This window comes from Giraffa tippelskirchi, chromosome 9 (genome assembly GCF_054371585.1).
Source record: "Giraffa tippelskirchi isolate mGirTip1 chromosome 9, T2T-mGirTip1v1.2.pri, whole genome shotgun sequence".
NCBI classification, from domain to species: Eukaryota; Metazoa; Chordata; class Mammalia; order Artiodactyla; family Giraffidae; genus Giraffa; species Giraffa tippelskirchi.
The window spans coordinates 163,954,979-163,981,876 of NC_137283.1; the positions used below are offsets into that span (position 1 = coordinate 163,954,979).

The window sequence follows — 26,898 nt, forward strand, 5'->3', positions numbered from 1 at the left end:
GTGGAGGGGAGACGGCAGGGGACCACCGGGAACCCGCGGCCAGTGGATGACCTAACAAGGCGCCTGCTTCGACCCACCTGTGTCTTCAGCCACAGGGAGCTGCCCGCTCTGTGTCTGAGACAGTGAACCTCTATGCTTTGAGGATGAAAGTGTGGGTTTTAGCAAATGGCCATGTTGTGCAGCAGCTGTTCATTTCTAAAAATAACAGCTTTACTGGGATACATACACACTCAATCCCCCCAGCTACAGCATGCAGCTCAATGGTTTTCAGAATATCCGGAGCTGTGCAGCCGTCACCACAGTCAGTCATAACACATTTCCATCACCCCAGAAAGAAACCCACAGTCAGTCCGTCATCCCTGTCTCCCTAACCTCCCAGCTCCCAGCAACGACTGAGCTACTTTCCGTCCCTGTGGATTCACCTCTGGGGGATTTTCATCTAAATAGAATCCTACAACATGAGCAATGTTGTGACTGGCTTCTTTTTACCCAGAACCTTGTTTTCAAGTTTCATCCAGGCCATACGATGCATCGGTATTTCATTTCTTTGGATTGCCAAATAATACTCCACTGTATGGACATACCATACTTTATTTATCCACCAGTGGGTGGATATTGGGCGTTTGTCCACTTTTTGGCTGCTGTGAATTGTTGATGCTGCTATGAACATTCATGTACAAGTTTTTGTGTAGACGTATGTTTTCATTTCTCTTGGTTATATACAAAGGATTGGAATAGTTGAGTCATATGCTAACTCTGTTAACTTTTGAGGAAGTGCCAGAGAAGCTGTTCATTTTCTAGACATTCTGATGATTCCGAATTAACAAATGTCTAATTTGACTTTCTATTTCTATGAAACTACTGTTTAGTGATGAGATTATTTTATTTAAAGTGATGGATAGAAAGTCAAAAGCTGTTTTATTTTCTACACATCTTTTATTAACAACAAATGATTCTTTAAAATTATATTATTATGGAGATCTTGTCCAAGTTCAACTGACAATTTTAGAAATGTTATTACAGCTACAATAAAAAATGTTCACTATAAGTAGCATGGCTTAAATTATGTGGCTGAATTAAAAACTCCAGTGTCTAGAATAAACTTGAATGCCTACATCACAGACCCCAAAACTTCTGTGTACAAAAGAACTATTGGGACAATTTGATAGAAAAGTCAAATTCTAGGCTCTGCCCCTAAGAGATTATGATCTAGTAGGTCAGGAGTGGGGACTAGGAATTACTTTTAACAACGTTCCTCAAATACGCACAGGTGATTCTGATGCAGGCTTTAGTTTGGCCAAAGTGTGCAGTTTCCATATTTTCTTCATGGGCCGTGCTGACAATGTCACCCTGATTCCTGTTTTCTATAAAATATTTTTTAATGTATTAAGTCTCACCCACCTTCTAAATCCTTCTTGAATGAAGAATTTCAAAATACTCTTTCCTTCATTTCTACCTAAGACGTTTAGGCATATATATATATAATTTGATCTATGCATTTACTGTCTTATTGGTTATATGTGGTTCAAAAATTTATCTTATTTACCAGCTAGACAGGAAGCGCCCTGAAGGTGAACCAGTGAAGTTGCTCAGTCGTGTCCGACTCTTTGCAACCCCATGGACTGTAGCCCACCAGGCTCCTCCACCCATGGAATTTTCCAGGCAAGAATACTGGAGTGGGTTGCCATTTCCTTCTCCAGGGGATCTTCCCGACCCAGGGATTGAACCCAGGTCTCCCGCATTACAGATAGACACTTTACCATCTGAGCCACCAGGGAAGCCCTGCCCTGAAGGTAGAGAATGATACTATGTTTGTACTGCCTCCTCAATGCAGGTGCTGAGGATGTTGTGATATATGAGCTAAAAATTCAAGAAAGACCTGTTTTGACATCTGTGAGTTTCGTAGGCCCCAAAGTCCTAATCACAACTTCTGCCCTTGTCGGATGTGCCCCCCACCCTACTGGAAAGCTTCCCAGGTGGTGTTAGTGATAAAGAACCTGCCTGCCAATGAAGGAAACCCAAGAATCATGGGTTGCATGGACTGCAGCACACCAGGCTCCTCTGTTCATGGGATTTCCAGGCAAGAATACTGGAGCGGGTTGCTATTTCCTGCTCCAGAGGATCTTCCCGACCCAGGGATCAAACCCTGGTCTCCTGCATTGCAGGCAGAGTCTTTACCAACTGAGCCACCAGGGAAGCCCTTAAAAGTAGAAGTAATAAAAAAAAAAAAGTAGAGGTAATGATTCATCTGGTGATTTAATTTCCCAAAGAGGGATCACCACATCAGGTGTCACCCAAGACAGCCTCATGTTCAGTAATCTGCTAGGAGGATTCTCAGGACTGAGAAGTAGTTATACTCACAGGTACAGTTTATTGAAATGAAAGGACACAAAACAAAATCAGTAAAAGGAATAAGGTGCATGAGGCAAAGTCTGCAGGAAACCAGAAAGATGCTTTCCAGAGTCCTCTCCCAGTGGAGTCACACAGCATGTATTTAATTCTTCCAACAATAACACATGGCCATACGTGTAGAGTGTCTACCAGGGAAGCTCACTGGTCTCACCATCTAAGATTTTTAGAGGATGGTGGTCATGTAGGAACCCTCTGCCATTCACATGTCAAAATCCCAGACTCCCAGAAGGTAAGCAGGTGTTCAGCATGCACATGGTATTTGCACAGTCTAGACACAGTGAACCATCCTTATCATTAGGGAATGGTGGGAAAATTCCTGAAAGCCAAGTTCCCAGATGCTAGACAAGAGCCAACATTGCAAGCAGACCTTTCTAACAACAGGTGTTTCAGGGCTGCCATGTCAGCGCCTTTCTGCGCTGTCTCCCAGAGGTCCCTCTCCCCAGCCCTCACCACCTCTGATCTTCCAGATTCTGTTGGGTAAGCTCATATCTTGGAAACCCTGTAAGAGATTGCTGGATCTCTGGTTGTATATAGTCTTGCCATCAGTACCTAAGAAGCTCTCAAAAACGTGTTGAATAAATGAGTTATGTGAAAAAAAACCGGGTTAAAAAAAAAAAAGAATCATGGGTGGGATCCTCAAGTCGGGAAGATCCCCTGGAGGAGGGCATGGCAACTCACTCCAGTGTTCTTGCTTGGAGAGCCCCATGGACAGAGGAGCCTGGTGGGCTGCGGTCCACGGGGTCTCACAGAGTTGGGCACAACTGAGTGACTCTGCACGCAGCACAGGAAAGGCTCCCCACCCTGGGCTTCCCCATGAGCCGGAGCGACGCGCCCCATCTGGTCTTCAGCCTAGCGGGTTCAGTGCCCTGCCAGCCCAGAGAACTGTTCTAACAAGCCCCCCACATTCTCCCTGGAACCAGAGGTCACCCTGCCCTCTTGTTATTTATTACACAGCCTGCATCTCACAGCCCCTGCGACTTGCTCCACGCCTGCTGGGAGCCCCATGTGGTCCCATGTGGTGGGTGCCCTCCTGCCCCCGTGAAGAGCATAGTGACTGATAGACTCGGTCATCTCACCTGTCCAGAGCAGGTGCTGTGTGCTCAGCCTTCTGTCACTCTTTAGGACCGGGACCCCTCCCTCACCCCAGGAGGTGATCAGAGCAGACGTAGCTGGTGCTCCGTTCTGCATGTTATTGTCTACATGACTTGCATTTGGAACAGAGGTTTTAAATAACAGCTTATTGTGACCTGTGTTATGTGCACATTCTTGGCTGGGAGGTGGGGTGGGAGGAGTTCAGAGGGAGGGAATCAGGTGTTGGACTGAATTTCTAAAACCCAGTCTGAGGGACGAAAGAGAAATAAAACAGTTGTGAGTCACATTTTGTTTAAAACTGAGCAATCCAGCCTGACGGCGGATTCAGGCTGCTTTGTCGCCCAGTACAGCCGAAACAGTCTGCTTCTGCTCTCAGCGCTCCTTCCCCCAAATGGCACGTCACAGCCGAGCATACGTGGAGGGTGGTATTTACACAACACGGCTTTCCCTCTGAAGACTGTGCAAGTTTTTTAGGGAGATGTTAAATATTCAGGGACATGTTTGTATTGTGTATTATCAGAGAGTAATGTGTAGACATACAGAAGTCAAGCAACACTAAACAGGGTGGCTATATCCCCTCATAACAAGCAGAGGATAAGCCACAGTCAGGCACATCTCACCCTCTGCAACCCCTCACCTTTCAAGGTGGCCTTCTTAAGAACCTTCATTGCGTAGAGCTGTCCAGCATCTGACCCCTTGACTTTCCTCACCAAGAACACCTACGGAAGAGAACACAGGACATCTGAATTTGTTAAGACGGCAAACTCATTCTCCTTACTTGATCTGACAAGGGGATACACGAGGCAGCGTGGGAAATCCCAATAAAATAAATATGCTATAGGAAAAACTTAAACGTAACATCTCCTCCAACATCTAAAAACGTTTCATCTAATTTACTATAACCCTATGAGGACCCATGTTATGCATTCCTCTTAACGATTATATTTGTTTTGGGCACTGTTCTCTATGAAACACTATATCAGAGGTAATTGTTGTTGTTGTTGAATTGCTAAGTCGTGTCTGACTTTTTGCAGTCCCATGGACTGCAGCATGCCAGGCCTCCATGACCATCACCAGCTCCTGGAGCCTGCTCAAACTCACGTCCATTGAGTCGGGGATGCCATCCAAACATCTCATCCTCTGTCGTCCCTTCTCCTCCTGCCCTCGATCTTTCCCAGCATCAGCGTCTTATCCAATGAGTCAGCTCTTTGCATCAGGTGGCAAAGTACTGGAGCTTCAGCTTCAGCATCAGTCCTTCCAGTGAATATTCAGGGTTGATTTCCTTTAGGGTTGACTGCTTTCATCACTGTACTGTCCAAGGGACCCTCAAGAGCCTTTTCCAGCGCAGGTTGACAGCACTCAGTTCTTTGGCATTCAGTCTTCTTCACGGTTCAACTCTCACATTTGTACATGACTACTGGAAAAACCACAGCTTTGACTACATGAAACCTTGTCAGCAAAGTGGGGTCTCTGCTTTTCAATGCACTGTCTGGCTTTGTCAGAGCTTCCCTTCCAAGGAGGGATTGTTTTTTAATTTCAGTCATCTGCAGTGATTTTGGAGCCCAAGCGAACAAAATCTGTCACTGTTTTCATTGTTTCCCCATCTATTTGCCATGAAGTGATGGGACCGGATGCCATGATCTTAGTTTCCTGAATGCTGAGTTTTAAGCTAGCTTTTTCACTCTCTTCTTTCACCCTCATCAAGAGGCTCTTTAGTTCCTCTTCGCTTTCTGCCATTAGAGTTGGTATCATCTGCATATCTCAGGCTGTTGATATTTCTCCCAGCAATCTTGATTCCAGCTTGTGATCCATCCAGCCTGGCATTTCCCATGATGTACTCTGTATAGAGGTTACATAAGCAGGGTGACAATATACAGCCTTGATGTACTCCTTTGCCAATTTTGAACCAGAATAGCACTTTCCTTTGTAAAAACAGAACACTTGTTTAGAAAACCAAACTCTCTTCAGAAGTTTTCAGGGAGATCACTTGGTTTACTATAAATACGCCCTGCAAATATCCACAGTGAAGCCCACCCTGAGAGTTCCAGCCAGACAACACAGGACAGACTCTGACCCTCAGAAGCTAGGTTCTCTTATTCTGAGCTTTCCTCCTCCACGTTGTAGCTTCGAGTAGCTGAAGTTTACAGACAGGGCTGGTTCCAAATGGCTCTTACATATTCTCATATAGACACTTAACAACATTTGCCGGAACACATTTTGACATGTTTTGTGAGGGAAAACCAAGAAGAAAAGACAACTGTTTGAGAGGCTAAGCTTAAGAGTCACATTCATAATTGATGAATGAGGTTAGTAAAAAACCAACCAACCAACCAACGTCGGGTATCCAGTAGGAAAGAAAAGTACCTTCTGTGAAGATAGAAACGGTAGTGTCCAATTTTGCTAACAGTATTTCCCAACAGGTGCAAAAAGCTCCGGTCATGACAGACACCCACACAGAGGACGTTTGTCCAGGAGGCAGGGGTGCTGCCCACGTGTCCCTAAGGGGGGCCCTCACCAGCGTCCTGAGATGAGAAGACCCATCCTCACAGACACACGGGGTTCCTGCTCCAGGAGTTCACGTCAAAATGTGGGGCTGTGGGAGGGGCTGCATCGTCACCCCCCACCCCAGACAGACTCAGGACATGGGGACGGGGGTGGGGGAGCTGGGGCCTGATGGCCGTGCAGACCAGTCTGCCCCGCCCCCGGGAGACGCAGCCCCGCCCCGGGATACACGTCCCGCCCCCGGGAGCCACGGCCCCTCCCCCCGGGAGAGGCGGCCACGCCCCACGGGAGACGCAGCCCCGCCTCCGGGAGACACGGCCCCGCCCTCGGGAGTCACACCCTGCCCCCGGAGACACGAACGGCCCTGCCCCCGGGAGACCCCGGCCGCCTGGAGACAAGAACGGCCCTGCCCCCGGGAGACCCCCGCCGCCTGGAGACAGGAACGGCTACGCCCACGAGAGACACGAACGGCCCCGCCCCCGGGAGACGTGGCAGGTCAGGAGGTCGGCGTCTGGTAGAGCCCAGGGATGGCCTCCTCGCATCAGCTCCCCGGGTCACCGCCTGCCCTTGGGACCATCAGCTGCCTCCGCACCCGGGACTCCCCAGCCCGCCCCTTTGTGACCCCTGTCACCCGGGGTCCCGGGGACACTCAGGCCAGCGGGAACACCCCTTACCCTCTGCCCAGCAGAAAGGAGGGCAGAGGCGGGCAGGACAGCGTCGCTCCCCGGGACAGACGCTGCCCCTGGGGCTGAGATTCTAGCAAATCCCGGGCAACGAGAAATAGGCACCCTCCTGTCCCGGGTTCTGGACGACAGTGTCCCTGGGAACCTTTACCATGGGAGGCGTGTGCCATGCCTCTGTGCACGTGTGTGTCACACAAGTGTTTGCTTGGCTGCGGGGACCTGGGCCTCTGGGCGCCGGGTCTCCTGTCCCAGCCCAGAGAGCTCCGTCTGGGCGCGCTGGTGAGGAGCCGCCCGACAGGCGGGCAGAGCTGTGGCAGGAGTGCCCAGGGGGCCCTGCGGAGAAACCAGAGCATTCCCACGTGGGCCCTTCTCCTCTGCCGTGGGATTTCCCAGGCAAGGATACTGGAGTGGGTTGCCACTTCCTTCTCCAGAGGAGTAGAGAATGCCGTCTATTAAAGTCCATGCTGAACCACATTCACACGGCAGCTGACGACTACGATGCAGTTTGTGAGTTAGTCGTTCAGTCATCTCCGACTCTTTGCGACCCCATAGACTGCAGCTCGAAAGGCTCCTCCGTCCACGGGATTCTTCAGGCAAGAGTCCTGGAGTGGGTAGCCATTTCCTTCTCCAGGGGATCTTCCCACCCCAGGGACCCAACCCAGGTCTTCCTCACTGTGGGCAGATTCTTTACTATCTGAGCCATAGATTCAGTTTACAAGATGTCAAACCTTGCAGAGACCTGTTTACATAAACCTTCTTTGTTTATTGCATTTCAGGTTTTAAAAATGAGATGATGGATGGTAATGGCTATTTATAGGGCTTCCCTAGTGGCTCAGATGGTAAAGAATCCGCCTGCAAAGCAAGAGACCTGGGTTTGATCCCTGGGTTGGGAAGATCCCCTGGAGACAGAAATGGCTACCCATTCCAGTATACTTGCCTGGGGAATCCCATGGACAGAGGAACCCAGAGGGCTGTAATCCAGGGGGTCGCAAAGAGTCAGACACAATTTAGTGACTAAATCACAACCACAAAAATGGCTGTTCATATTTATCTATTTTTAAAAAGACTTCTTTTATTTTCAAAAGACAGGGAAAAAACCCTTATTCTCCCAATATTGGTCAGGCTCCTGCCACACACCAGGTCCTATAAGAAATGAAACAGGAATGGTCCTATGACCAGCAGAGCAGCTAACCTTGAGAGAAACAGCAAAAGACAGTATCGATCAACTTAAAAGGTGGATGTAACAGAGTGAAGATGTGGGCTCTGTCCACTCAGGGAGAGCTCTTCTGTCCACAGCATCCCGAACCTCTCGCCTCTTCCTTCTTACCTGATTCAGGAACACATTCTGACGCAGGGAAACAAATTCCCAAACAACCCGTCAATCTCAGCAAAGACAGTGGCGGCATCTCTAGCACTTAATCCAGGTGACTCTCACGACCTCTCTTGTTTATTTTTAGAACACCTCTCCAGCAGCTCAGCCTCGACTCTGCAAAGCCCTTCCTCGAGCCACGTGGAGACACAGCCACGTCCCCCTGAGGCAGACTCACAGGCACTGGCTGAGCTGGGGAATCTGCAGTTAATGGAGGTTAAGCATCTGCAGGAGATGCCACTGCCTCTTCCTTTTGTTTCTCTCCATTTACTTGCTTTACTTTTAATCTCTTTATTTATCTCTGTATTAATATCAGGATATTAATCTTCTACACTTTACTTTTTTATGCTTCATATAATCATGGCTTTTTTCATACTGTTCATGGGGTTCTCACAGCAAGAACACTAGAGTGGTTTGCCATTCCCTCCTCCAATGGACCACGTTTAGTTAGAACTCTCCACTATGATCCCTCTGTCTCTGGTGGTCCTGCATGGCATATCTAATAGCTTCATTGAGTTACACAAGCCCCTCTGCCATGACAAGGCTGTGAAGGAGTACAACAAGGGTGCATATTGTCACCCTGCTTATATAACTTGTATGCAGAGTACATCGTGAAATACTGGGCTGGATGAAGCACAAGCTGGAATCAAGACTGCTGGGAAAAATAGCAATAACCTCAGATACACAGATGCTATCAACTCTAATGGCAGAAAGCCAAGAGGAACTAAAGAGCCTCTCGAAGGTGAAAGAGGAGAGTGAAAAAACTGGCTTGAAACTCAACATTTAAAAAACTAAGATCATGGCATCTGGTCCTATCACTTCATAGCAAATAGATGGGGAAACAATGGAAATAGTGACAGACTTTATTTACTTGGGTTCCAAAATCTCTGTGGACAGTGACTGCAGCCATGAAATTAAAAGACGCTTGCTCCTTTGTAGGAAAGCTCTGACAAACCCAGACAGCGTATTAAAAAGCAGAGACATCACTTTGCTGACAAAGGTCCGTATAGTCAAAGCTATGGTTTCTCCAGCAGTCATGTATGGATGTGAGACCTGGACCATAGAGAAGACTGAGCACCAAAGAACTGATTGCTTTCAAATGGCGGTGCTGGAGAAGACTCTTGAGAATCCCTTTCACTGCAAGGAGATCAAACCAATCAATACTAAATGAAATAACCCTGAATATTCACTGGAAGGACTGAAGCTGAAGATGAAGCTCTGAAACTTTGGCCACCTGAGGCGAAGAACTGACTCACTGGAAAGACCCTGATGCTGGGAAACATTGAGGGCAGGAGGAGAAGGGGACAACAGAAGATGAGACGGTTGGATGGCATCACCGACTCAATGGACATGAGTTTGAACAAACTCCCGGAGATAGTGAAGGACAAGGAAGCCTGGCGTGCTGCAGACCGTGGGGTTGCAGAGTTGAACACAACTTAGTGACTGAAGAATAACAACAACATAATCATAGCTGGGAAGGAAAAGAGTTCAGTGTTATGAAGATTATCATTCCAAGGGGATTCTGCTTAACACCAGGATTTCACTTGTTTCCCAAGGAAAGTTTTTAAAATCAAAATTTTCAGGAAATTGGAAAAGGTGTTTTCTCTGAGGAACGCATTGTCAACGTAGCTTTTATTCAGTCAAGTATTGAAAGGACAGGCTCAGATCCATTTTCCTTGACCTCAGAAAGCATCTTCCATCTCTTCTGCTTCTAGGCACCTTAGATTGAGGGAGGGGTGCTCAGTGAAGTCAGGGTCACACAACAGCCCAGGCGGTCAACCACCACCTGCCCAGCAGCCCTGGGCTCGCCTGCGAGGGCGTCCAGCTCTCCATCGCCGAGGACAGAGGACGGAGCTGATGCAGCTGACACTGCGCATCCCGGGAAACAAGTCCTGGGCAGCGTGCCTGCCGCTGTTTCCCTGTCATGGTTCTTCACTCCCCTTCCCCCTGGTGGCTCAGACAGTAAAGAACCTGCCTGCAATTCAGGAGACCCGGGTTCAATCCCTGGGTCGGGAAGATCCCCTGGAGGAGGGCATGACAACCCACTCCAGTATCCTTGCCTAGAAAATCCCATGGACAGAGGAGCCTGGTGGGCTACACACCACGGGGTCGCAAAGAGCCGGACGTGACTGAGTGACTCACGCACACACGCACCAACCTCTCTAGTTAATGGGAAGAGAAGCCACATGAACAGGCCTGCTTCTGTCTGTTAGTCACAGCCTTTCACTCCGAGAGACTGAGATCTTAACGTTCTTACTTCAGTAAATGCCTATAGTGAAAGTGAAGTCGCTCAGTCGTGTCTGACTCTTAGCCTACCAGGCTCCTCCGTCCATGGGATTCTCCAGGCAAGAGTACTGGAGTGGGGTGCCATTGCCTTCTCCAAACACATATACAGCAACCATAAAATCTCATCAGGTATGACCACAATGTTGTTCTGTTGTCATTCTTGGCCACTACCTCTGAAAGTTTACAGTTCTTTCCCAGACCAACGTTTAGTTGGTTAGGGCCCAAAGTGCAACTTACTCCCCCTAATCCCCACCCCCAGAACATACTCATGTTCCCTGAGTATTCAACAAATAGCAGAGAGCCGGCCCACGCCCCCTGTAACATGTAGAATTTTACTCCCCAGGAAAAGTTTAAAGAGAGTTCAGAAAGGGCAGCTGAAGAGTCCTGCTACCAGCATCCCCCCAGTAACGTCTCTCTTTCAGAATAAGTCCATCCAGGAAGAAAAAAAAAAAAAATCAAATCGATCAAATTGAGAAGCTATGAAATGGCGGCAGAGATGAGGTCTCTAGCCCACAGTAATGACGAGGTAGTGACGGACACTGCACTTCTCCGCTGCCCACAAAACAGCCACGGACACCAAACCAAACTGTAACCCTGGGGCAAAACCAGAAATCATTTCATCAGCCGACATGGTAAGAGGCTTAATTTTATTGATATGAGTGGATTTTCTCATGTCTTTAGCTTTTCACAACTGCTTCTCCTCCCTCAGCCTAAAGTCACAGATTCATTCATTAAATGCCTATAAACCATATGAAATTGCCATTTTTGAGGGCCACTGCATTTTGAATACTGTTAATTTCATATAGTTCAAGTGAATATGTTTGTAGATACATTAGTATTAACATAAATACATGTTGCTACCACATTGCCATGTGGAAAAGAAAAAGAAAAATATTCTACCTTTTAAGAATGCCAAAAGGGAGATTTCACAAACAAGCAAATTTCCGTGGTCTGTAAGAGATTATCTAGAACACCATCAACATACTATTAATCCTACATGAAATCAACATGGGCCAGATTTCGTCTTGGCACCAAATCTTATGAAAAAAAGGGGAAATCTGATGAATATCCACATACCATACAAAAACAGTGACTTCAAAAAGCCAGGACCCTGTCCTGCTTAAACTCTGGGAAAGGCTGGCCTCCTGGTTTATCTCAGGGCCTCATGTTCTAGAAACCATAAGTCTGTATAATTTCTAACATACACCAAGGATGTAGAGATAGTAGCGTGGCCCTGGAATGACTTGCCCAGTCTCTTGAGAGATCTGCTGACACCCTGCTGCATATGGATGCAGTCCTATGTGAACAGACAACTGTTTCTCATTTCCTGAGAGAAATCAGTATTCATTTTAATTTGAAGGCGAAAAAGAAATGAACAGTTCTTGGTTGCACTGGGTCTTTGGTGCTCAGGTTTGCTCCAGTTGTGGAGCAGGGGCCCCTCTCGCTGCAGAGCACAGTCTCTAGAATGAGGGCTCAGTTGTTGAGACAGGCAGGCTTAGTAGCTCCGAGGCTTGTGGGACCTTAGTCCCCTGCCCAGAGATCGAACCTGTGTCCCCTGCGTTGGAAGGTGGATCCTTAACCCCTGGATCCCCAGGGATGTCCTGAATCGAAGAGTTCTAGCACACAGATTCATCACAGACGATTGCTAGATGGGAGTCATGTGCTATTGAATCCACAGAAGAATTATAGAAAGTAGTTCCTATTATGTCCATTTTATAGGTGGGGAAACTGAGGCTTGGAGAGGCAGAATAACCACACGGTTTACAAGGAGGGTGGGAGGGGACCCAGGCTGCAGGCCCTGTCTCCCTGCCTCCCTGAGTGACAGTTACGTGAGTGGGTCCCAAAGGGTACTGCCTTCTCCACCTCTTTCTTCCCTGTTCTCTTATTTTTTTTTTCTTTCTTTTTGAAAAATATCTGTGGAGTGTGTACTTCCAAAGATGCATGGCTCAAGTTCAAGGACACTTCCCAGCATGGAGATACACTAAAGGCTCATGGAAGCTACAAGGGGGGAGGTGTGTGCAGCATTCCCAAGCCCGGCTCCACTGTCTCAGGCTTCTGGCCACGCAGAGTGAGGCCATAGCCCCTGTGACCACGGGGCCTGCCAAGTGGGCGCTACATTCATTCCATCAGTTTGGGCCCACACTTCCCTTGGGCTCTGCCATCTCTCATTTGCCCTGACGTGGAGGACCAGCTGCAGAAGAATGAGGCCCACTTGGAGGGAACCATGGACTCAACTTACCTTTCCATAGGAGCCTTGTCCCAGAACTTTCAAGAGTTCAAACTGGGAAGGGTCGGCCTTTTCAAAGCCTGCTTTCACATGGTGACTGATGTCAATCTCCTTCACAATGCCTTCTTCCTGCAAGAGAAAAACGACAGAAATGCCTATCAAGCGGCTCCTCTGGATTCGTCCACCTCTCAAGTTACCACGAGCTGGGTAGGTTATGGATTTTCAGGATTGGAGTTGAGAGCTGTGACATCACAACGCTTTGCATAATCAGCTTGCTTATTTGTGCCAGTGATTCCGTTTGTGAGCCTTCAATTGTTTCTTTTCTCTGTGGAGTGGTGTTGTGTGGTCTGACCAATATCTCAGTGAAATCCTCCTGCTTCTTAACAATTTGGGCAAAACTTTGGACACGGAGGAAGGTGGGAACCACGGAACCAAACGAGCCTCTGAGTGTGTGTCTGAGTGTCTTCACTTCTGTGGCCTGAAGGGCCGTCCACAGGCAGCAGTCGTGTGTGAAATGGGGATTTCTTTTCTCCTTCTCCTTCTTATTATTCTGCTCCCCCTTATATTCTTGCCAGAGCTGATGGTTCACCTCCATCCCAAAGATTGTATTTCAGAAGAAGCAGTCAGATAAGATTTTCTGCCAGTTCAGAAGCTTTCCCAGTAGGGAAAAAAGTCCTTGATCTTGAAATTAAAGCCCTGACAGGAATCACTGCCAACGTTCATCAGAGAGCTTCCTGTCCCAGAGACGCACTGCCCACCTGTCAGGGGCGAAGCTGCCCTCCCACCACCAGCTATGGGAGACGTGGAAGCTGGAAAGGAGGGACTTTCCGGAACTGATCTCTGTGCTTCTCTGAGACACCCTCTCCAATCCATCCATCCTTCTGATTGTTCATCCACTACTACGATTTTGGCCTTGGGCTACATACTGAAAAACAGCAGGCTGGGCTGACTGCAAAGCACATCTAAAAATAGCCACCAGTAATTGCACGCATAGAGTGTTCTGGACACTCGGACTTTCCATACATTATTTCTTTCATTTCTTAAAAAACTATCAGGTGAGATTTTATCCTGACTAAGTTTGCCCAGATGGAAGTATGAGAGCTGGGGTTTCTAGTCAAGAGTGACATCAAAGCCTCAGGCAAATGAAGTCATAACAGCAGGAATCCACACGGCAGTGTCCCTCTCAGAGATGGATGGAAAACACAGTTTCTCAAAGTTATAAACTTTGTGACCACTGTCTCCGTAGAGGCCACACGGGACACCTAGAAAAGGCAGGGGAAGGTCACCTGGGCTGCGAGACAACTGGTTTTAATTTCTTTTTATTCCAGCAGTTAAAGGAAACCCTTCAATCTTCACATCCTCAAGGATTCTTTCCCATTTTTGTAAAAAAACAATCGTGTTTCTATTTGTGAAAACAAGCAATGAACATACCCCAAATGGATCCTTTTGGGGTAAGTTCACAAAGCTTGTATGTGCTCAGTTAAAACACAAAGAATTTTAATGTAACTTCTTCTTGAACATGGAGAAGGAAATGGCAACCCATTCCAGGATTCTTGCCTGGAGAATCCCATGGACAGGGGAGGCTGGCGGGCTACAGTCCATGGGGTCACAAGAGTTGGACAGACTTAGCAAGTAAGCCACCAGCATTCCTTGAATATGTAAGAGAGAGAGGACCCTGAGGGCATGGTCCTCCCCCCATGAGTGGAGATGACCTCTGAGTCCCGCTGGAATCCCAGAACCCCTTTAGCTACAGAAAAGGGCACAGCTTCTATAGGGAAATCTCTCCATTTACGACAGGGAAAAAATGGAAAGTGTTAGTCACTCAGTCATGTCCAACTCTTTGCGACCCCATGGACTGTAGCCCACCAGGCACCTATATCCATGGGATTCTCCAGGAAAGAACACTGGAGTGGGTTGCCACTTCCTTCTCCAGGGGATCTGCCTGACCCAGGGACTGAACCCGGGTCTCCCGCCGTGCAGGCAGACTCTACCAGCTGAGCCACCAGGGAGGAAGGAGGGAAAGGGGCGCCTCGGGGCGCAGGGCAGCACCTGTGTCTTCCACAAGAAGACCGCGCTCATCCGGGCGGTGCCTGCAGACCGATGCCCACTGAGAAGGCGAGGCTGAAGTTTGAAGCGCTCGCCAAGTTCCTGATGACTGATGCTGTGCAGGGGCATCTCCACGCTGTCTCCACCTCCACAAGAAAGAACCTGACAGTCACTTGTCACTGAAGGAAGAATAAAACACCCCCGTTCTGTTAACGGGCTTCCCTGGTGGCTCAGCTGGTAAAGAATCCGCCTGCAATGTGGGAGACCTGGGCTCAACCCCTGGGTCTGGAAGATCCGCTGCAGAAGGGTTAGGCTACCCACTCCAGTATTCTGGCCTGGAGAATTCCATGGACTGTATAGTCCGTGGGGTTGAAAAGAGTCGGACACGACTGAGCGACTTTCACTGCACTTGACTTTTCTGTTAACACACAGCACCTCCCGTCCTGCAGGCAAGATGGCACCGGGTCAATCCAGTGTCCCTGGCTCCCCAAACTTCGCTCAGTCCTGCAGCCGAGCTAATGCCACTGCCGTGGTCAGCAGGGTCACCGAGCGCCATCCTTCTGTGACTTTGCTTCGGTGCCTGAGCACACTCGCTTTCACGCAGCTGAAGAGAAGGTCGCCCTCAACAGTGTGTGGAGTGCCGGCTGGGGGTGAGGCCGGGGCCTTGGGGAGATGCCAGGAGGCAGGTGACCGCTGACCCCGTGGCCTCGCTCCTAGGCCCTTCCGAGCACACATCACAAACGACCATGCTGTGCTCCTCCAGGGTGTCCAGGTCATCCCTCTGCGTCTGTGCCTCTGCTTGGAGGAGCATGACGTTACTCAGCCCCCCGGGACCCCCTCAGCATCCCTGGAGGATCCCCCCCAGGGCCCTGCTTCCCCCACCCCCCATGGACCAGCGGCCCCAAGCACCCAGTTCTCCCCCACCCAGCGCCCACACCAGCCGGCCGGTATTCACCTTCCTGTGTCGTCACCGCCCTGACATTGCAACTGAAGGCTTCGAAGCAAATCTCTCTTTAACATTTCGTTTTGTGGGGATTCTCGCTGTCAAAGTACTTAGAGCAAATGCACTCAAAGCACAGAGCTAACTTCCTCCGCCGGAATGGCCTTCAAACCTCAGGTTGCTCCCTGATAGCACTGTGACATTTCCGTTAACATCAGCGAGGTCTGGAACAGCAAAGAATCTCAACCATCCACCGAAAAAGGAACCAAGAGTTCCACATTTTAGATTTTAGCGTTCTGCACTCATAGTAACACTTTGGCCTGAACTTGCTTGAGATATTCTGTTTTCGTTTTTCCCAAGAACTTGAAAAAAAGAGAGAGAGCCAAGGTCTGGAGGCCTGTGCTGAGCCCTGTGTGCACAGGAGACGGCCAGACGGGAGCTGGGGAAACATGTCTGGGCTTGTCTGCTTCTAACTATTTCCAGACCGGACAGTCATATTTTCTGAATCATTTTGTGATTACTGCCTTAAAGGGCAACCAGGTTTAACATATTATTTATGCCTCATTTAGAAATAAACATCTTTTCCCTCTTATACGGAAGGTCACTTTTTCTAGAATTCTATGTGGATTTTAACGCCATTCCCTGAAAGGAAATAAAGTCTGGTCCTAAACTCTCTACAGATAGCACTAACATTTGCTTTCTAGCATAACTCCTATGAAGTGTATTTTTTTTACAAATAACCTGAGAAAATTGGGGGAGAGCCTGGTATCATGGCCAGGTGTGTACTCTGCCAGCAAGGATTTCAAAAATGATCATATGGGAGAGAGAAAAACCAGAGTAAGGAGTTGTTGAAATGACACCAATATGTGACAAAGTAATTTGTGACAGTGGAGTCTAGAATCCTTGTTGAGCTGGGCTTGAATTCTGACTGATGGAAGACATTCCCCCATGGGTATCGAGGCAGACAGACAGCGAAGGGACCTGGACTCAGGCCAGAGGGGACTGGTGAGGTGTCCTCCGAGCCCCGCCCTGCACCAAAGTCACCTTGGCAGGTAATTTCCTCCCTTCTGAATCATCCACTTTCCACATCATTAAAGGGAGGCGATTTATGAGAAGTAAATGCAGATCAAAAGTGGTGGAATAGTAATGACAAAAACGTAGAAAAGAAAAACTGGGCAGGTGCGAGCTGGGTCTCCACTGAAGGGGGCAGGGCCATTCTAGAAATCACTGATCACTGCGCAGGATATCAGTTCCCAGAAAGGGCCGGGAATGAATGATTAAACGGGTGGACTATGAAAACGCAGAAAAGAAGGAGGAAATTAGCTTACTCTGACTCGCCTCCAGCAAGTCCTGCCAGGCCAGCCCACCCCTCTCCTGTGGCTGATAACGGAGCAGGCGGGTGGGGAGGGGGCTGCGGAACCAAAGCCTGGCTCTCAGGAGCCCACTGAGAGCTTGGGTCCGCAGAGGCTGACACCACTGGGGATCCCCGTGGGGCACTGTGGTCCTTCCCCCAGAGCCCAAACCAGGTGTGCTCAACCAGGAATGATGCCCTGCTGCAGAGGGTCTCAAGGCAGCCACGGTGCCCCAGCATCAGACCCGCCAGGGAACCCGTTACAAATGCAGATTCCAGGTGCCAGGCTGGGGCTGCAGGACCTGTAATCTCTGTGAAGGTTGAAGGTTGGGGCTCCCCAGAGGAAATCCCGCTCAAGTCTGCCCTCCCCACTCCCACCCTACCTACCGCTGGCTCCCAGCCGCATGCAAACAGGCTGTCCTGTCTGCATTCTTCTCAGAAAAATACAGACTTTGTGCGGCTCTATCCGGCCACCTGCCCCACCTGGCCATCTGCCCCACCCCACACGGCTCACCGATTGCTCATCAATGCCCTCCGTGGGGCTCATCCCAGTGGTCAGGCTTCAGTGTCCGCAGCGCCAAGCACCGGCCATCACCCCAGCTTCCTCACTTGGATTCGAGGTCATCAGGCCCCCTGGGTCCCCTGACACCTCCCCCACCCTCCCGAGGGCTCTTCCTTTATCTGTCTCCCAACATCCCCCCAAAATTGGTCCCAGACTCTTCTCCCATGTCATCACCTCCTTGGGACTTCATCCCATCTGAGGGTTTCATGTCACCGTCTAAATGCCGACGCTCAGGTCTGGATCTCCCCCCAGGACTGGCATAGGCGGCATCCTGGGTGTGCCTGGGGAGACCTCAGGGGCTGCATGAGCTCCTCTCCGGGGTCTCAGCCTGATGTTGGGGGTGAGAGGAGGCTCCCTGACCTGTGAGCTGCTCTGACACACGGCACGGGCACTGAGTATCTGCTCCGCCTCCCAGCTCATCAGTGCATTTAACTGTTTCTAAAAAGAAATTTTATCCAGACTTTCGTTTTCATAAAGAGGACTCCCCACACCTAGTCCAACATAGTGCTAGGAAGGAAGTTCAGAAACGCTTTGAAAGCAGGCAGAAGTCACCATGTAGCTTGTCTGCTTCCTCCAGGGAGGGAAGACAGAGGATCCTGGAAGAGTCCCTCTGGGGGCCCGTGAGTGTGTGCTGTCAGTGAGTCGTGTCTGACTCCTTGTGACCCTGTGAACTGTAGCCCGCCAGGCTCTTCTGTCCACGGGGTTCTCCAGGCAAGAATACTGGAGTGGGTTGCCATTTCCTCCTCCAGGGGATCTTCCTGACCCAGGGATCGAACCCACATCTCCTGCGTCTCCTGCATTGGCCGTCTGATTCTTTACCACTAGGGCCACCTGGGAAGCCCTCTGGGGAGCACAACCCCTCCCCATAAAACAGCCAGAACTAACGACACAGACTGCTCATGACAAAGCCCCCAGGAGGCGGTGGCTGTGCACACATCATCACACAAGGAGGGAAGGACCAGGCGTGAGCCCCAGACTGCGAGCCAGAAGGAACCGCCTCCTCCCAGGCAGGTCAGGCGGCTTCCCAGGGGCTGGCCTTGAGCCTTGAGTGGATCCGACCTCCCAGCGCTCCCGGATGGGAGGTGGACTGCAGGCAGCCCTGCCTCCTCCCAGACCCGCCCAAGGAGGCTCCTGAGACGAATGGCTGATGCATCACAGAGTCTTTGCTGCCCTTTACATCGCCCTTTACACGTCTCCGCCAGTGTCTGTGCCGGCTGGTGTGAGCAAGTGCGAGATGAAATTACAGGACCAGCTGCACTGGGCCAATCGGTCCTCGGGAAATTACTTCTACAGAAAGCCTTCACTTCGCTTCCAAAGGCTAAATATAAGCTGCGCCATTTAGGATGGCAACTCTTTTCCAGCAAGAGTGGGACTCCAGCTGGCCATTTGGGCACTTGCGGGCCTCCAGACAGAACGAGGACACCCGCCTGAAGAAGAGCACACCCCCCTGAAGTCACAGGAGCGAGGGGACAAGAAAGGAGACCAGAGGCGGGAAGCAGGGGCCCTGAGATGCCAGGGGAGGTGCGGGCATGGGGCATGGGGCAGACCCGCCTGGTGTCTGAGGTGTGCTCCCCCCGGGCGCTGCTCACAGACCCGCCTGGCCGATGCCGCCCGAGCTCCCCGAGGGACAGTCACACGGTCCACACAGGGCTCTCTTCTCTCATCCACCCCGGAATGGTGTCTTCCCTTTTTTTGACCCAAGAAAGTGACCCAGCACCCAAGGCAGTCACAGGACTAACTCACACACTGGGGCCAGCAACAGGAGTGGCTGGTGGCTGAGGGCCACCCCCGCCTTCAGAAGGCAACCCTGAGCTGCCCTGGAGGCCCCTTGGGGTCTGCGCTGGGCTACACTGGGGCTCCCGCATCAGAGCAGCGCAGGGGAAGAGGTTGGAGGAGAAGTGGCTGAAATGCGTCTCCTGTCCATTTCCTTCATTGCCCTCCCACCCAGACCTCTGCTCTCCGCTCCCCCCACCCCAACTTCTATTAATTTTGCTTATTAAGTAAGGTGGATTTTTCCCTCTGTTTTAAAATGAAAGTGCCTCCCGCCCACGGCTTCTGTCTTTCTTCACCCCCACTGCTGGTTATCCCCTCAAATTATCTTCCCTTTCTTCCTTCTGAAAGCCTCTCAGTCTGCTAGAGTTTTTATAAATCACAGGCTATGCAGATTGCGCCTGGAAGCTTCTATTATAAACGGTGCTGGGCCCCCTGCAGGGGCCTCCTTGTGGACGGCGGAGCGCGCAGGCGTCCCACCAACACGCAGGCTGCCCGCTCCCCGCTCCGACAGCTAGACGTCCCTCTGGTGGGTTCACCCTCATCAGTCCCACCAACCCTCGAGCACCCTGAGAAGCAATGTTCTGTGGAACATGAGCTGGGAGGTGACAGAGGTCCGAGGCCCCGGTGTCTGGATGCCGTGTTTCAAGCGCAGGTTCTACTGGGGCCTGTTGACGTGCTTCATCTCATCTTGCAAGTTACCTTCAAAGAGTCGTTTCTCACACGGACGAGAAAGTTATTACTATTGACTTGGATTTGTCAAGATGCCCTGAGAAATCTCTAAAGAGCCCCCAAAGCCGTGGATGGACACGGGTGCCGACAGGTCCTGCAGCAGAGATGTCTGCTCAGGGAAGGGACAGTGGACAGGTGGGCAGCGTCCACCCCAGGGCGGCTGCAGGTGTGAGGATGGGGCTGGTCAGTCTTTATTCTTTAGCACGACTTTAATTAGACAGTGCCGAGTGCAGAGGGTGACAGCGTGGCAGCAGGCGTCACGCGGGCCGTGCTCCAAGCACAGACTCGGCACCCTCTCCCTTTCGTCCTCAGACTCAGAGTACCGGCCCAACAGTGGACAGCAATTCTCCTTCAGCAACAAAAAAACAACCTGAACACGGAGAGCTGTTTGTTACAATGTTTTTCTTCAGAAGAGTGAAAAAAGGAGAAACATTGTAAATGTCCAGAAAAACGTGGAAGAATTAAGTGATGATGACATCCGCCAGATGACATTTTACAAAGGCATTAAAAGCGGTCATGCCATTTACAGTTGCTTCCAGAATAATGAAATATGTAGGTGAAAACTAACAAAACACATACAGTATGTGTGCGCTGAAAACTACAGATGTGACTGAACGCAACCAAAGAAGAGCTAAACAAATGGGGAGACAGTCATGTTTACAGGCTGGAAAACTCAGCAGAGGGAGTGTAATTCTCCCAATGTTGGTCTGCAGGATACTGCAGTTCCCATCAAAATCTGAGCAGGGCTCCCTGTAGACAGACCATGTCATTCTAAAATTTACATGGAAATGCAAATGACCCAAAATCACTAAAGCTCATTTTCAAAAAAAATAATAAAGTGGGATGAATCACTCTACTGATGTTAAGGCTTACAACATAGCTACAGTAATCAAGACAGTGAGGGACTGATGGAAGGACAGACACACAGACTATCGGAACAGAGAGCCCTGGAGGGAACCTATTCAGACACACCCAGTGGATTCTTGAGAGGTGTCAAGGAGAGACTCAGCGGAAGAAGGACAGTATTTTCAATAAATGGTGTTGGAGCAGTGGACCTCTGAGGCAAAAAAAAAGACCTAAAACTCCCTGTTTTATACAATGAACTGAAAATGGATCATAGACTTACATGCAAAACATAAAATTATAAAATTTTTTGGAAAAAAGCTTCAGGACCCAGGCCTAGGGTAAAAATTCTTAGACATGATCTCCAAAGCTTGATCCAAAGGAGAAAAGATTATTACATTGAACTTAAAACTTTTGCTCTGCAAAGACTCTGCTAAGAAGATGAAAAGACAAGCTACACGTCGGGAGAAAACATCTACAAACCACTTACGCAACTGTGGTGTCGTATCTATAACAGATAAAGGATTCTCAAAACTCAACAGCAAAATAAAACAAAGAATCCAATCAGAAAGTGGGCAAAAGAGAGACATGGTCATTTCATCTAAGAAGATCTGCAGATGGCAAACCAGCATGTGAAAATATATTCAACATTTGTCGCCGCGAGAGAAAGGCAAAGCCACGGTAAGGCATCACTGCACACCTATCCGTGGTTAAAACAGAAAAAATACAGTGATGACATCAAATGCTGGCGAGCATGCAGAGGAAATCGGTCTCCCCTCCATTGCTGGTGGGGATGGAACATGGTCCAGCCGCTGGAAAACAGTCAGGTAGCATCCTACAAAATGAAACATGAACTTACCCTACAGCCCAGCAACCGCATCCTCACACGTTCATCCCAGAGAAGCGCAGACGAGGCCCGCACAGAAACCTGAGCATGGTATTTCACAGCAGCTTTACTCCCAAACAGGAAACAACCCAGACGTCCTCCAACGGAAATGCTTAAGCAAACTGGGATTCATATCCGGCGGCAATAAAAAGGACAAACTACTGATACACCACACGACAGGAGTGAGCCTCACAGACGCTCAGTACAAAAGCCAGTCCCAAAAGATCACACTGATGCTGAAAATAAAAACTCCGATGTTAAGGCAAGCCAAGAAAAATGCAAACATAAAACATTTTCTCTGCCCATTTGGGCCTCCTCCCTCCCCTCTAGTTTTCACTGTGTCTGCCGTTTGCATTAACCAGACCTCCCCACTGGCAGAAATACTGGCTCAGCCATAGAGACCAAAGGTTCTCCTTCTGTGTCAGACATAGCATGCCTTCCTCAATCCTGTAAGGGGTCACCCCCCACCAGCCTTGTATGTGCAGATGTTTTTGATGGACTTTATGTCCAATGCCAACACATCACTTCCTTTAAAGATGGTGATTGGTGCAGAGCCAGAGGGTCAGACAACCTAGGAGACACTGGACCCCCACCTAGCGGAAGTTCTTGGCTTAACTACTTACTTGTATGCTATGCACGCTAAGTTGCTTCAGTCGTGTCTGACTCTTTGCGACCCCATGGACTGTAGCCATGGCTCCTCTGTCCATGGGATTCTCCAGGCAAGAATACTGGAGAGAGTCGCCATGCCCTCCTCCAGGGATCTCTCCAACTCAGGGACTGAACTCCTGTCTCTTCTGCCTCCTGCACTGGCAGGTGAATTCTTCACCACCAGCGCCACCTATTAGCATTACCAGCGATATTACTTGCAATCTGCCTATTTTACAAAATTATTGGTTCTTGCATTACCAAATGTGTGACTGAGTCTTTGATAAGATGAATGGTGACTAGGTGACTTGAGATGACTGATCACACACACAGTCCTATAAGGTCAATAGTTGTCATAGTGTAACTCTAGATGGGGGAAGAAGCAGCAGGAGGGATCCTGCAGGGAACCTTCCTGGGTCAGGAAGGCACAGCGACGCACTCCCGTACCCTTGCCTGCGGAAGCCCACGGACAGAGGAGCCTGGTGGGCTACCGTCCATGGGGTGGCAGAGAGCCAGACACGACTGAGTGAGTAAGCACCCAACGTAGCTCTGAAAGTTATTACCCGGGGGGAGCTGGGGAGAGGGCAGACAGACCTCTGCGCTAGTTTCTGTAACTTTCGGTTGCTCTGCAACTGTTTCACAATAAAACACTTTTAAAAAGTGACTTTGAAGTCTACTTGCAATGTTGAAAGAGACTTAAGATTTTAAACTAAAGAAGGCAGTAAATAAATTTTCTGTACGTGACGGTTATATTCACATTTAAAAGATTTGTAGGAAAAATATTTATGGGAAATACATCAAGATGTTAACAGTGATAGTGTCAGAGGAACATAAATGACTAATTTTCTTTCCTTTGCTTTCTGAATGTTTTTATACACAAATGTAAAATTGAGCAAGAAGATGCAGGCATCTATAACAGAAAATTTAAATCAATAAAATCATCTTGTTAACTGTCCACGTGGGATTCCTATATTCACCCACTGCTATGTATCCAATACTGAAATACAACGGAGAGTTTATGCAAAATGAACTGTGAGTTTTGAAAAGCAGATAAGATCAAATAACTTGTCGCAAGAAAACAAAACGATGGAAGCCAACATGAAACAATTCGGATGCCATTTCTGGACGCAAAGAATAAACCTACCATTTGGTGGAAAAGAAAGGCTCAATATTTTTAAAGCTATTAGAATTTTTAAACTCAACACGCGAGATTCATCTTGTGGATGAACACGGCATTTCTAATCAGGGCACAGATGGTAAACATAAGAATGTGCAATGCAGAGACCAATACAAATTTCCCAGCCTGGTGGGTGGCCAGGGAGTGAATAGAATAGTTTTCCTGAGAGGCGGGCTGTTTGGGGGTGGGTGGTATGTATTCAGAGAAGGCAATGGCACCCCGCTCCAGTACTGTTGCCTAGAAAATCCCATGGACGGAGGAGCCTGGTAGGCTACAGTCCATGGGGTCACTACGAGTCGGACACGACTGAGCAACTTCACTTTCACTTTTCCCTTTCATGCACTGGAGAAGGAAATGGCAACCCACTCCAGTGTTCTTGCCTGGAGAATCCTAGGGACGGCAGAGCCTGGTGGGCTGCCGTCTATGGGGTCGCACAGAGTCGGACACGACTGAAGCGACTTAGCAGCAGTAGCAGGTATGAATTTACTGGAAACTGAAAAATGAGAAAAAAAAATTTAAAAGTGAAATTAGAGATGACTGCTATGAAATATTAGACAAAATGACTTGTGTGATAAGTTTATTCCTCTTAATAGCTTTGTAGATATAAATATGAAGGGTTTACATTTTTTTCTTCAATAGTCATGAGTAGTAATCTTAACAAAATCAACTGTAGTCACTTCTGTAATCTGTGTGTGTGTTAGATTGTTGTTGCTGTTCAGTCATTAAGTCGTGTCCACCTCTTTTCGACCCCATGGACTGCAGCACGCCAGGCTTCCCTGTCCATCACCATCTCCCAGAGCTTGCTCACACTCATGTCCATAGAGTCTGTGATGCCGTCCAACCATCTCATCCTCTGTCGTCCCCTCCTCCTCCTGCCCTCAATCCTTCCCAGCATCAGGGTCTTTTCCGAGTCAGTTCTTCGCAGCAGGTGGTAAAAGTAGTGGAGCTTCAGCTTCAGCATCAGTCCTTCCAATGAATATTCAGGGTTAATTTATTTGAGGATTGACTGGTTTGATCTCCTTGCAGTCCAAGGGACTCTCAAGAGTCTTCTCCAACACCAAATTCTAAAGCATCAGTTCTTAGCTGCTCAACCTTCTTTATGGTTCAGTTCTCACATCCATACATGACTACTGGAAAAACTATAGCTTTGACTATATGGACCTTTGTCAGCAAAGTGATTGGATTATTAATCCCTAAATCTAGGGAAGATTCTACATGAGTGGCGTCCCCCATACAAGGCCAATGCATGAAGGTGACACTTAGGGCAATAGATGAGAACCACTGTCAACACCCTGGTCCCAATCATTTCCCCCTAAAGGTTGATCATCCCAATATCCTTAGAGAAGACTGCCAGTCTGTTATCAGAGCCTCAGAGTACAGGCGACCGTCGCCAGCCCCGGCTGTGTTCCCTTATCCTGGAGATTCTTACAAACAAAATCCAAACAGAAAACACTCATGAACTTCAGAATTAAGCTTAAACAATTCCAGTGACAATGTGCTTTCATCAGGTTTCAAAATTTTGAAAAGGTGAAACTTTTGGCCAAAACCTCATTCAAAGAAGTCAGCTGAATAACCATCCCTCTTCCTTTTTAACCAACTTAGTTGACATTAAAAATAATTACAAAACATTCTGCTAAATGTTTTCAAATGCCCCTACCAGCCCACCCACATCACACTGCCCTCCACCCCTGCGGGTAGAGTTGTCCAAACTTTGCCCCAAATGACCCCCTCAAAAAGCTAACTGGTGAGCTCCACACATATGTCAGCTTTTGCCAATATGAGCTAAAAGTCACAGATTTCCAAACAGTCGTGAGCACAGGTGAAGTGTGTCTGGCGAGCTGATGCACTGAATTGATTCACCCAGGATAGCGGCCTTGTGGTCTGTCCGCTGCAGTCAGCATGGCTGAGGTCCACAAACAGCAAAGACTGACGACCTAAGGGCCTGCTGTAGGACCACGGAGGGATCCGGGCAATTACACTTCTCCTCCACATTAGATGGGTTTCCTCGGCATCAAGGGCTTGTTACCGAACGACCCGCAAGCCTGATCCTGAGAAGCAGCTGCCCCGGGAACACTTCTTGGAGGAATGAGAGATTCTGCACAGGGTGAAGGCAGCATCGTTTTCATTCCCAGTTTAACCTCCTCTGCGAATACCGTGCTGTTCTTGGTGGTACCCTCCGACCTCAAAGCGGCCTGCACAGGGCATTTACTCAATAAGCATTTGTACAGGGATAAATGAACACCTTGCAGATGGTTTAAAAAAGGTGTATGGAATACCCAGAGCGTGTCTGTAGAACCAGGCTGGTAGCATGACTGAGCCAACCTGCTGAGATCTAATCTCATTCGTGGTGTAAGACAGCCTAGGGGACTTTCCACATTTTCCACATTCATGGAGTGTGATTTGCATTATATATAATTTTTAAATTCAAAGAAAGCATGTTATAAACACTTGCAGAAGCCTAACCTAGCTTGGGGTTTTGCCAGAATGCTTCAGCCCCATCCAGCAAATCCAGATATCTCGTGCTTCAGGATCATACACTTTGTCTACAACAGGCTGAAGTGATGCTGGAGAAAAGCCCCAGACATTTCTGAGGCTCTGGCAGAATATGTCAGAAGTTCAGCCTTTACACCAGGAAGGGCGATCTGAAGACTTCTTTAGAAGACCCCCCTTCAGTTGAGGATATTATTCTGAGCTGCTGAGTAGAAGTTCTCTCATTTCCTACAAATGAGGATGAGTACTTGTCTATCTGGGGATTCAGCAGTGATGGACCAGCCACGGCACCTAAGCCCTGAACTAGGAGGCAGGCCGGGGGCCTGGCAGCGGGTGCAGGCGTTCTGTGAGTTCTGTGGTCCCGCTGCGGCACGCCGCCTACCAGGGAGGTCAGCAGCTTCCGATGGCAATGTTCTAGCATCATGAACACACGGACTCACTCACACAGGACTGCTGACTCTAAAACCCTCGCGGCGGGCTGGACTCACAGGCCGCAGGCGTCCAGGGCCTTGGCCACTAGCATTCACTCACATGTTTGTTTTTGGTTGAACTCCTGGACACAGACAACGTTTGGAAGGACCAAGTTTCATTTAAACAGAATGGCACCTACAGGTGACATGTATCATCCTGGGCTCAGGAGCAAGGCCCCTCCCCCGGGGACAGCCCAAGCCTCTCCTCCCTCCCCTCTGTGGCCCGCCCTGACTCAGTCCTCACACGTGTGGCTCATCTCCCGGGCGATGACATTATTCCTGAGCCAGACACAGGACACAGCTTGACATGGACTTGGCTAATTTCTGCCAGCACTTATACACCAAGCTATTTAAGAAAGACACCCACCGATTATCATCTGTTTTCAAATGTTTCCAAACTGCTCTCCTTTCCCAG

General features: G+C 49.0%; 2 protein-coding genes across 17 annotated transcripts in view; one reads left to right on the forward strand and one right to left on the reverse strand.

Moving 5' to 3' along the window:
* Window positions 1-26,898, reverse strand: part of RPS6KA2 (ribosomal protein S6 kinase A2) — a 330,001-nt gene that overhangs the window by 76,566 nt on the left and 226,537 nt on the right. For 6 of the 10 annotated variants that reach the window (XM_081530720.1, XM_081530724.1, XM_081530723.1 and 3 more), the window contains 2 exons: window positions 12,584-12,700; window positions 4,142-4,223 (listed from right to left, as the gene is read on the reverse strand). In XM_081530720.1, coding sequence (XP_081386846.1) covers window positions 4,142-4,223; window positions 12,584-12,700 — 199 coding nt within the window. Of the gene's footprint in view, window positions 1-4,141; window positions 4,224-5,868; window positions 6,447-12,583; window positions 12,701-26,898 lie in introns of those variants that run through there. The other 4 variants (XM_081530728.1, XM_081530727.1, XM_081530729.1 and 1 more) reach the window with 3 other exon arrangements.
* On the forward strand, window positions 6,098-16,152 carry LOC145521788 (uncharacterized). 7 transcript variants are annotated; one of them, XR_014065688.1, is made up of 4 exons: window positions 6,098-6,501; window positions 8,026-8,113; window positions 10,767-10,976; window positions 15,067-16,152. XR_014065688.1 is itself a non-coding variant. In XM_081530730.1 (3 exons), exons 1-3 carry the CDS (start codon window positions 6,178-6,180, stop codon window positions 15,312-15,314), a joined length of 660 nt encoding a protein of 219 aa, XP_081386856.1. In that variant the 5' UTR covers window positions 6,098-6,177; the 3' UTR covers window positions 15,315-16,152. The 7 variants fall into 7 exon arrangements, 2 of the variants coding, with proteins under 2 accessions (XP_081386856.1, XP_081386857.1); XR_014065692.1 differs by lacking the exon at window positions 8,026-8,113 and adding an exon at window positions 13,900-14,022 and having other exon boundaries at window positions 6,314-6,501; XM_081530730.1 differs by lacking the exon at window positions 10,767-10,976.

What these genes read in the sequence shown, in the direction of transcription:
- LOC145521788 (XM_081530730.1), top strand. Translation starts at nt 6,178, where the DNA reads ATGGCCGTGCAGACCAGTCTGCCCCGCCCCCGGGAGACGCAGCCCCGC. An exon ending in GCCCCCGGGAGACGTGGCAG is followed by an intron (nt 6,502 to 8,025) that starts GTCAGGAGGTCG and finishes TACCTGATTCAG; the next exon opens with GAACACATTCTGACGCAGGG. An exon ending in ATCTCTAGCACTTAATCCAG is followed by an intron (nt 8,114 to 15,066) that starts GTGACTCTCACG and finishes CCCGTCCTGCAG; the next exon opens with GCAAGATGGCACCGGGTCAA.